This window comes from Pygoscelis adeliae, unplaced genomic scaffold (assembly GCF_000699105.1).
Source record: "Pygoscelis adeliae isolate BGI_AS28 unplaced genomic scaffold, ASM69910v1 Scaffold402, whole genome shotgun sequence".
NCBI classification, from domain to species: domain Eukaryota; kingdom Metazoa; phylum Chordata; class Aves; order Sphenisciformes; family Spheniscidae; genus Pygoscelis; species Pygoscelis adeliae.
This window is the reverse complement of record NW_008824411.1, coordinates 6508334-6518667: the sequence shown is the minus strand read 5'-3', so window position 1 is coordinate 6518667 and position 10334 is coordinate 6508334. Positions and strand designations below refer to the sequence as shown.

The 10334-nt window shown below is 42.3% G+C and overlaps 1 protein-coding gene across 1 annotated transcript in view; it reads right to left on the bottom strand.

Annotated features, from left to right (window-relative positions):
* Window positions 1–10: 10 nt before the first annotated feature.
* Window positions 11–10334, bottom strand: part of KLHL20 (kelch-like family member 20) — a 23916-nt gene continuing 13592 nt past the window's right edge. Inside the window, exons 5-11 of the mRNA XM_009320629.1 lie at window positions 9023–9142; window positions 8460–8643; window positions 7141–7284; window positions 6812–6945; window positions 5983–6191; window positions 3250–3356; window positions 11–1190 (exon numbers count right to left, since the gene is read on the bottom strand). Coding sequence (XP_009318904.1) covers window positions 1106–1190; window positions 3250–3356; window positions 5983–6191; window positions 6812–6945; window positions 7141–7284; window positions 8460–8643; window positions 9023–9142 — 983 coding nt within the window. The 3' untranslated portion in view covers window positions 11–1105. The remainder of the gene's footprint in view (window positions 1191–3249; window positions 3357–5982; window positions 6192–6811; window positions 6946–7140; window positions 7285–8459; window positions 8644–9022; window positions 9143–10334) is intronic.

Below are 10334 nucleotides of genomic sequence, written 5' to 3'. Positions count from 1 at the left end.
CTAGCAAGAACCTGAGAAGTGAGTGTTGATCTAGGCTAGTCAGAATTAACAGATGATACCTGCATCCCAGCTTCAGACAAGAACCGATATCTAGCAGGCAACGTGAGAAAAAGGTTTTTATAAGTAAGCAACAACTAGTTATTTCTAGGTTCATATACAGGGGAGGGGAGAGACAAAAGCTGAACTTTTGTACCATACACTGTACAGTAAAAAGGCATCATTTGAAATCCTTTTCACTCTCACCCCTTTTGGGCACTTCACTGATTCAGTCGATAGATGAGAGTTCCAGTTCTACTTGCCTCCAGCAAGACTGAAAAGATACTCAGGGCACCCATCCTCATAGCTCTCCTGTACTCTAAGAGACCCTAAAACATACCACAAGGGTTGGAACCACAATAGCTGGCAGGACATAGCCCTGCCCTAACCACCAGCTTGTCAAAACTCAAATCGCACATGCACATATACATATATATAAAATACATATATATATGCACACATATATATGTATATAAAAAGCTGGAATTATCGCTGTGAGCGATACAAAGAAAATACGTGATACAAATCAAATGAAAAAATAAATATACTCTGCGCACAGAAAAGCTTCTGTGCAAAGGTGGCACCTTGCAGGTCAAGTACTTTTTTTGAAGCTCTCTGTAAATAAGGCAAAAGCAATGTTTTCTGTATCACTTTCCTCTTTCGCCCACCACACAGCTGCCACATCCACTGCTCACAGCAGGAGGGAAAGCAGAAAACCCTCCTCCTTGCCAGACTCCCAGTATAGCACGTGGTCTCTACATCAGCATTGTTTACGCCACAATAACTTTTACAGTTTGGTTTATTCAAAAGTGTAGACTATTTAGAAAAAATACGGACATAAGCAACACTTCTACTTTTGTCCAGTGGTTCCCTGGAGTCTGACAACGTGGTCTCCCATTAGGCACACTCTCACAGAAGTCATTTTTATAATTCCATAGAAAAAGTCACCGGCAAAGAATTACATTGGATCTAGACCGTTCATACTAGAGCTGCAAAGAGGTCCAGTGTCAACAAGTCTCTTCAGTTTTTCTAGGAATGAGAACCAAGGGGTCTCCCTCCCTCTTCATGCTTACCATATATGGGATTCACAGTGTGTCATTTTGATAACACCTACTCCTCCTCCCAGCCGCCGATAGTTCATCCCACCATACAACCTGCAAAGACAAGGTTTCAGTGGTCACGCTGGTTCAGCTCTTTCATGGAGCTACTACAGGAAAGACTGAACCAGCCCTTGTAAGCACTATTACACCATTGTTAACCTCTGGTTAAAGCAGAGCATGACAAGTAAGTTGGGTAACAGTAATTTTATATACTTCCAAGGTAAACAGCTGTTTTTGCTCATGCCTTTCTCTCTCAAAACAGAAACCGCTTCTCATTCTGACACCGCAGTTTTCTGTTACTCGAGTAATCACTTGCTTTCTCCCTGTCTGGTAATGCACAAGATAGAAAAGAACTTTGCAGTCTGTAGCTGACCTTGGGCTACATTTTGGGTAACGCAAGAGCAAAGATAGGTTTGCTACTCACAATTAAACTAATCCCTTTTATATTTCTAATACCCTAAATTCAGCTGATCCAACCAAGATATAAACACATCCCAAGCACCATCTGTTTCTCCAAAATATGTTACTGAAATGGTGCCTGCATTTCATATGGAAATCTGATCCCTATAGACTCCAGCATCCTACTCACTTCAGCTGCCTATTCCCCTCTGTGCCACTGAAGTCTGCTGGCAGAAACAGGAGAAGCAAGTTCTTCAAACAACTCCTACCAATGCAATTTGTTAAACCCGAATTGCATCGGAAGCATTTCTCAGTCAGGCTACACAAAAATATCCTTAATGGAGCAAGAAGTTCAGCAAACAAAAGAAAGAGAAGACTGCAGATGTTGATCAGCTATATTGAATGCAGTGGGAGAAAAAACCCACAAGCTTAATACCTTGAACAACCTCCTAAACTTCTGTGAATGCTAGCCCAGGCAGTAACTCCTAACTCGAGACATCTTATTATTGTTACTGTCACTGAAGTAGCTGAAACCATTCAGCTGAGGAATACAGAGTAGGTATTACTCTCTACTCAACTGGTTTTCTCAGCAGTTCAAAAGGCATTGTCCATAACTCAACAAACAAGGAAGTTCCTCCACTGCTTTTTATGACAGCTTATCTCATAGGGAAAGGGTTAATCCACTAGTATTACAAGGCTGGAAGGAATAAGGACATTAATTTCTTTCTATACCCCACCCCTGCCAGATTACTAAAGCAGCAAGAATACAGATAGGAGCTTGAAATTTAATACTAGTTAGATTTGGGAATAAATACACAGGCAATTGCTTTCAAGTGTAGTTATGACTAAAAAAGAAATAGGAAAAATAGCCTTTCTGCTCAGTACATGGTTTTGATCAGCAATTTCATATTAATTCTCTCAGCTTGTAAATCAGATGAAATTCTTCTAATTGCTGTCTTGCAGATTTAAAGGGGAAGAACATCATACGCTTGAAGTATTCTGTTTCAGCTCCTCCAAAAGGATCTAGAAATCAGAGCCTCAGCTTGAAAGCAAAAAATGAGTAGGCCAAATTCTACATCATCACTGTGAGCTCCTTCTGCTAAGGGCAAGCTCGGTTTTATTGGGAAGCAGAAGAGACTCAGCCCAAAACAAACAGAAGGGGCATATCTCTGTGTGGTCTATTTTTGTTATGTTCAAAAGCAGCACTTAAAAACAAACTAGGTTTTGGTATGACCTTTTGCTTGCTACCCAACAAGCCTGCTAAATCATTTATCTTCTCTGGGTCTCAATAATCTATCCATACAACATTTTCCTACCTGCAAAAGATGCAATGATACTGTATTCTGTTGCTTAAATCTGTTGGGATACTCAGATGGGAAAACTACGGAAAACTCGCTCCCATTTTACTTAAAATGGAGTCAATGGCTGGAATTCAGGCAGAAATCTGCAAGAAAATGTTTCTCAACTGCCATAGTCATAGATATGGGGATGCTGTAGGTAAATGGCATATTGGGATATTTTTCAAAATGTGATCCTCTTTCTTACTCTTTCATGCAAGCCAACAAGCCACAACGTGAATGTTATGCTGGCTACCACACCCAAGTTCTTCACTATGGTGTACATCACGTTTCTAATTTGGCTGGGACAGCTCCAGCTGGGTGACAGCAGCTACAGCTGGAGATCACTATTTGACTATTTCACAAACTTAAGTTACCTCCATGTGTTAGCATCTGGATCAAACACCTCAATGGTCTTCAAGTACGTTGTGCCATCAAAACCCCCCACTGCCATTAGCTGTCCATTCACCACTGCGAGGCCAACCTGCAAAACAACCATCACAGATAGTAGCTATTTAGCTGGGATGTCCTGAAAAGACAGGTCCTAAAGAGAAGGGTTAAAATGAAAATATTAATAAAAGGATTTAATAATCATGTTTGGTGAAAGGCAGTCTGCAGTAGAGGGTTTTTCTGGGGGAAAAAAGAACAAACAAAATAGCCTAAAAAATAACAAGACATTAGAAGTTAAATATATATCTCAAAATAGAGAATCTCTTAAAGAAAAAGCAGAAGGTTGCCCTTATTACCAGTTACAAGACATAGAACTGCTTGAATGATAATAGATACATGAGAACCTAAGCTTTTATCAGCCAAAACTTATTATGTCCTGGACTGAAATTCTTGACAAAGTATAACACACACAAATCAGAATATCTACCAGCCTACAGCCTGGAATGCTTGCTGAAACTAGGAGAACCATATGTAAGCCCCTGGCCTGCTCCTCTCGGGCTGCACCATCTGTAAGCACCTAGGCCTCCAAATTTCTATTTTGTCTTTCTGCTGAAGCTCAAAACCACTGAAATCTCAATCAGTTCTGTGGTTTAGGAAGATCACTTCCAGTGAAAACATCTCATGGCGTAAAAGAGAAAAGACGACAAGAACACAATGTAAAATGGTCCTTGTTTTGGCTTTGCGGAGGTTAGAAAGAACTCAGGAGGGCTGCAGATACAGATGCATCTGTTTAGCAGTTTCTACAGAAAGCAAATACAGAAGCAGCTCATGAAAAGTCAATGCCTTATCAGTAACTAAAAAGGAGAGTGTTGGACAGTGTACTATATGCTTTGAGGACAGAAATAAATATGTATTCTCTGCCTCCAAAACCAGTAGTTGCTCAAATTATGATTCATACTTGCCTCACCAGACACCAAAATACTAACATGCAGACAGAATTAATCCACTCTTTACTACATAATCCAGTATCCAATGATAAATATTCATAACATTTACATCTGCCCAAACACAATGACTACTTAAAACACTGTTAATCTTTTGTTCACATGTCTACAGAAAGCAGGAAGATTAGCAGTTGATGAGAGCATGCTGCCACTCCCCACACTCACAGGATTCAGTGAAGAGAGGTAACATACTAAGTGAAAGCCCAGAAACCCTGTTCCCACACACATCTCAAGGCCATGAAAAGACTTTGCTGGAAGTTTGAATCTAAACACATGCTTGCCCAGTTTCCCAGCTCTTTCTTCTGGGCAAGTAGGTATGTTCACCTCCTAATTCATCCAAAGTGGATTGCAGGATAAGACTCAGATACTATTTTTGATAGTGTTCTCTAATAGGATCTCATACCAAATATGGCTACTTCACCAAGTAAAAACCTAAAGAACTCTGTTTCAGGCCTAAGAAGTTGACTCCATATAAGGGACCAAAACTATTAAAAAAGACCCTCAAATGACTCAATTTCCCCAACCTCAGGCATATTAAACAGCTGTCTATGGCACAACATGACTACGACTTCATTCTCTAGTCTTGCTAAAGAGCTTTGACTTTTTGCAAACCTTTCCCCCTCACAGAAGAATCATAGAATAGTTTGGGTTGGAAGGGACCTCTAAAGGTCATCTAGTCCAAACCCCCTGCAATGAGCAGGGACATCTCCAACTAATTGTTCTTAAAGGTTGCTCAGAGCCCCCTCCAACCTGACCTGGAATGTTTCCAGGGATGGGGCATCCACCACTTCTCTGGGCAACCTCTTCCAGTGTTTCACCACCCTCACTGTAAAAAAATTTCTTCCTTATATCAAGTCTAAATCTACCTCCCTTTAGTTTAAAGCCATTACCCCTTGTCCTACCGCAACAGGCCCTGCTAAAAAGTCTGTCCCCATCTTTCTCATAGGCACCCTTTAAGTATTGAAAGGCCACAATAAAGTCTCCCCAGAGTCCTCTCTTCTCCAGGCTGAACCACCCCAACACTCTCAGCCTTTCTTCATAGGAGAGGTGTTCAATCCTCCTGATCATTTTTGTGGCCCTCCTCTGGACCCACTCCAACAGGTCCATGTGTTTCCTGCACTGAGGGCTCCAGAGCTGGACGCAGCACTCCAGGTGGGGTCTCACCAGAGCAGAGGAGAGGGGCAGAATCACCTCCCTCAACCTCCTGGCCACACTTCTTTTGATGCAGCCCAGGATACGATTGGCCTTCTGGGCTGCAAGCACACATTGCTGGCTCATGTTCAGCTTTTCATCCACCAGTTCCCCCAAGTCCTTCTCGGCAGGGCTGCTCTCAATCCCTTCATCCCCCAGCCTGTATTGATACCAGGGGTTGCCCCAACCCAGATGCAGGACCTTGCACTTGGCCTTGTTGAACCTCATGAAATTCATACAGGCCCACTTCTCGAGCTCGTTCAGGTCCCTCTGAACAGCATCCCGTCCCTCAGGCATGTCAACCGCACCACTTGGCTTGGTGTCGTCTGCAAACTTGCCGAGGGTGCACTCAATCCCACTGTCTATGTTGTTGATGAAGATATTAAACAGTACTGGTCCCAATATGGACCCCTGAGGTGAAGGTACAGAGGAAGCAAGAGAAAAACCTCACAAGATGACACGCTACCCTGTTCTCTCACCACGAGATTATGTATAGTATAGACAAGCAAACCAAGCCAAACTCACTCCGCTCCGGCGGGATGTCATGGCCACAACAGGAGACCACTGGTTGGTTCGAGGGTTGTATCTCTCAGCACTACTGAGCTCTGTTGTATCATCTCTGCCTCCCACAGCATATATCATGTCTTGGTATACTGCACAGCCCAGGTGCTTCCTCCTCGTCCCCATGGGTGCAATTGTGTGCCAGCGGTTCTCCTGGGGATTGTAGCGTTCCACTGCAGAGGAAATGACACGTCTTTGGACAACAGGGTTGGCAGGCAGTGGGGGTTAGCACTTTTGAACCTGCATCCAAAATATTGCTCAATCTGTAAAGACACTGCAATTTCCACACACCAAAAACATGATGAACCAGTTTGTTATCTCTCACTCTAATGCTTTTCTTCTATAGAACACTTGCTATTATCTCTCCTGTCTCCAGCCCTACACAGTCAATCACAGTCAGCATCTTCACTCAGGAGGGAGCTGGCAATGCTACAAACTGACCTGCATTACCATCTTGCAGTAGTTTTACCTTTGGCACCTTCCTTCCTACAGCAGAAAAGGGCTACTGCAGGAGAAAAAGATGTGCTTGCAACTGTTATGCAGGTGATCAAAGTATTGTATTCAGGACACACTGCCAAATGCAGCATTGAGAAAGGAAAAAAAACAACACGCAACCAGGTAATAGGGTCTCACAAGCCTGGAGAGTGAATTACTGTATGGGAAAAATCATATTTAAAGAAGAAAAAACACCGCAAACTGATCACTAAGATATTCAACAGCCATCTGGGGACACTAAGGACAAACAGGACCATGACAAGTGCTGACTGCAATTAAGGGACAGCAAAAGGCATACCAGTATTGAGAGGAGAAGTTCCATCAGAGCCTCCCACAGCATAGAGGAAGCCCCCTAGCACAGCCACTGCAACTCCCAGGCGCCTCGTGCTCATGGAAGCCACTCGAGTCCATTTGTTTTCTTTGGGATCATACCTGGCAAAAGAATAAACACCGAAACTTAATCAAGTGTCAACATCTTCACAGAGGGGCAGGAAGACTGACTCCAAACAAAAATCCCCATAAGATTTGTATAGTACTTACCTCCTCTCCAGCTCATCTACATCAACTGCACCTTCTAAGAGACCCTCTTCTCCCTGTGACCCACTTTTTTTTTTAATTAAAAAGTACCTTTCCACAATGTTGAGACAAGAGACACCATCCTGGCCACCCACAGCGTAGAGGTAGCCTCCAAGAACTGCTACTCCAACGCTGGTCCTGCAGGTGCTGGTGGGGGCCACATCACTACTCCACTGATTGGTCTTTGGATCATACCTAGAAAAACACACCAAACAGCACAAATTGCTTGTCTAGGTATGCTTCAGACTCCCCTGTGCTTGGGAACTACTAAGGTAGTGAAACTTGCTTATCTTGAGCTTAAACTGCAACACAGCTATTTGTAAGTTGGGTTAAAACCCCTGAAGTGATATAATGCATCCAATACACATTATTCCAAGGATGTTCAAACTGCAGCTTAAGATTCAAACTGAAGATCAAAGGTTCAGGTTCATAAGACAGCAGGTTACCAGGGACTTGCATCTAGGCAAAAAGCAGCAGCCAGAGTTACTCTGCTGTATGTTCTCTGCAGTTCACACAAGAACTTAGCCAGCACTGGGACCTGCACTTCAAGATAAAAAAAAGAAGGAACCAGATGGACTTGGGAATCCAGAGACAAGGAAATATAGTGCATAGCAGAAAAGTGCAGGACATGGGAGATGTAAGGCTAGGGTCATGATTTGGGAAGCTAGAGCATGCAAGAATATATGTAGGAAGATGGGGAGGCTTGAGGAGAAAGGAGATATTTGTATAGCTCATTGCATTTGTTACAGGGCCAAGATTTAGAGTACTAGCAGTGCTTGAGTCACGTGGCTTTTAGGCATGGGGACTGCCATATGTAGCTCCCAGAAACAGGAAGCTTGGCAAAGCTTGTTTGATTTATGTCTTTCACAGGTCTAAAACTGACCTGTTTTCCTTCTTCTGTGTAAGTGCCAAGGTTCCTTATTTCTCTGGTTACCACTCCACAATAAGATTCCAGGGTCTTTCCCTTAATATCTAAGAAATGCTTACTGTAACCTCACCTTCCTCAACAATGCTAAAAACAAACCAGCAATTGCAAAGAAGGTTAACCAGGATCATCAGTCCTCCCATCAATTATACCCAGACCCAACTCTTACATATGCTTCCTTATACCAAAGGCTATGTCTTGTCCCATTAAGCTGAGAATAACATGACACAAGCTGTTACACATGAAGTCCTAGTTCAGCAGTAAACCAACACAATATTGAAGGGGTAAGCAAGGGAGGAGGAAATGTAGATAACACGTAATATAAATTTCAGGTTTTCAGCAGAACAAGAACACAGCTGGCAAAATGAACTCATTTTTAAGAGGCTGCACCCAGGTTTAAACATTCAGAGTTAACATTTCGCACATTGGATTTATGGATACATACCTTTCTACACTGTTAAGATAAGAGGAACCATCATGGCCTCCCACAGCATAAAGGAGATCATCCAGAACACTGACTCCAACACCGCAGCGTCTTTTGCTCATGGAAGCCACCATCCGCCACTCATTGGTTTGAGGGTCATAGCGCTCGACACTGGAAATTGCATCCCCGCTACACCAGCCCCCCACTGTAGGAACCAAACACAAGAAATAAGTCATAATAACGCACTAAGCTCACATACTGTATGTGTGCCTGGTACAAATAATCCCTCCGGACTTTGCCAGCCTTAACCCAGTAGTCCCATCTCTGAGTTGCTCATTCTGAGGATTATAATTAGAAAACAAAATGTGATTTTCAAGAGGATCAGCATAAGTTTGGAAGTACTGTGGCATTCATAGCACCAAAGAAATCACACAAGTAAGAAAGTATAAGTTAACTCAAATCTCCAAATATTAATGTACAGGTCACTTCAGAAATATGCTGTAAAGACTAGCCTTACGGAAGCACTACCACCAGAAAACCCCAACTTGACTCTCCTGACCTAAGCCAGCAGGAGCTACACATACCTGCAAAGAGCACTTCTCCACAGCGTATCGGTTTGCGTGGTCTAGTTCTTGGTCCTTGCATCAGCGGCCGTTCTTGGGGCAACAGCAGATAGTTTTTAGCTTCATCCACTAGATCCCTGTGCAAGACGGGAAAATATTAATCCCCAAAGTTCACCTGATACCAGTCGCAGGAGAAGGTATGAATCAAAACTGATGGCAAGAGCAGCCAGCACTAATTATGCATTTAAGGTATTCACAAACCACATAAGTGCATGAGTAGCTCCAGTTAAAACGTACACTGTCACCTAAATACTCATCAGTTGTTTACAAGTCATTTACAGAAGTGACAGCAGTAGACCAGTATCAATATTTGGCCAGAGTTAATAATAGATATAGCTTGCTATAAAGACTGATAAAAAACTGTCACAAGAGATTTGTTAAGCTTACTATGCAGGAAAGAAAAACCCAGACTGCCTCAAGCTAAAACTTAACATCAGTTGTTTTGTCTAGGAACAAATCAGGAGTTGAAAAGCACACAAATACGTAATACACACACATGACCAATAGATGGAGATAGTACCCTTCTGATGAATATTTTCTCCATCAGCTCTGGCCAGCTCACACTGTCCATCCATTCATGACTTGCCACCTGGACTAATCCTAATATTCCAAACCCTTGAACAAAACAAAAAAGAAAAAAAGTCCTCCTTCCCTCTACAAACGGGGAATTCCCCCCACTACAAATGCTTATTCAGGAAGAGAACAGTTTAGCCTATCCCCTGAACTTTTTTACATTAAGCACAACAAGAAAAATTGCGTGCTTTATAGATGATACAGAACTCCGTAGAACTAGAAAGGTGAGACTCATACCATAAGAGAAGGAAATAAGTTTCCCTGCACTAGCATTGTGGGAAATAGACTGTAATCCCAGAGTCCAATTCAGTTATCAAAGTACAGATTTTTTACATAGAGAAACTCCTTTAAGTCATAATAAGATCATGAACACCATGTGAGTGGTAAGCTGTAATGAAAGTCCATGACTAGAGAAACAAAAAAGGTGAAGTGGAAAACAATACACTGAAGGGTATTTTACCAACAGTCAAACTGTGCACTCAAAGTTTGCTATTTCACTGAAAACTTGAAAAAACAAAAACACTTCCAGGGCACACTGTTGACTATTATACAAATAGAAAGCACGCTTTCTTGCATCTCTCAGTTGCAAAAGAGGAAATTGTGATATATCACCCATTTACCACTGACAAATCAGCAGTTTTAGAGAACAGATGCAAACAAGGCACCCAAATACAACAAAATCCAATTCTGAAATTAGTGA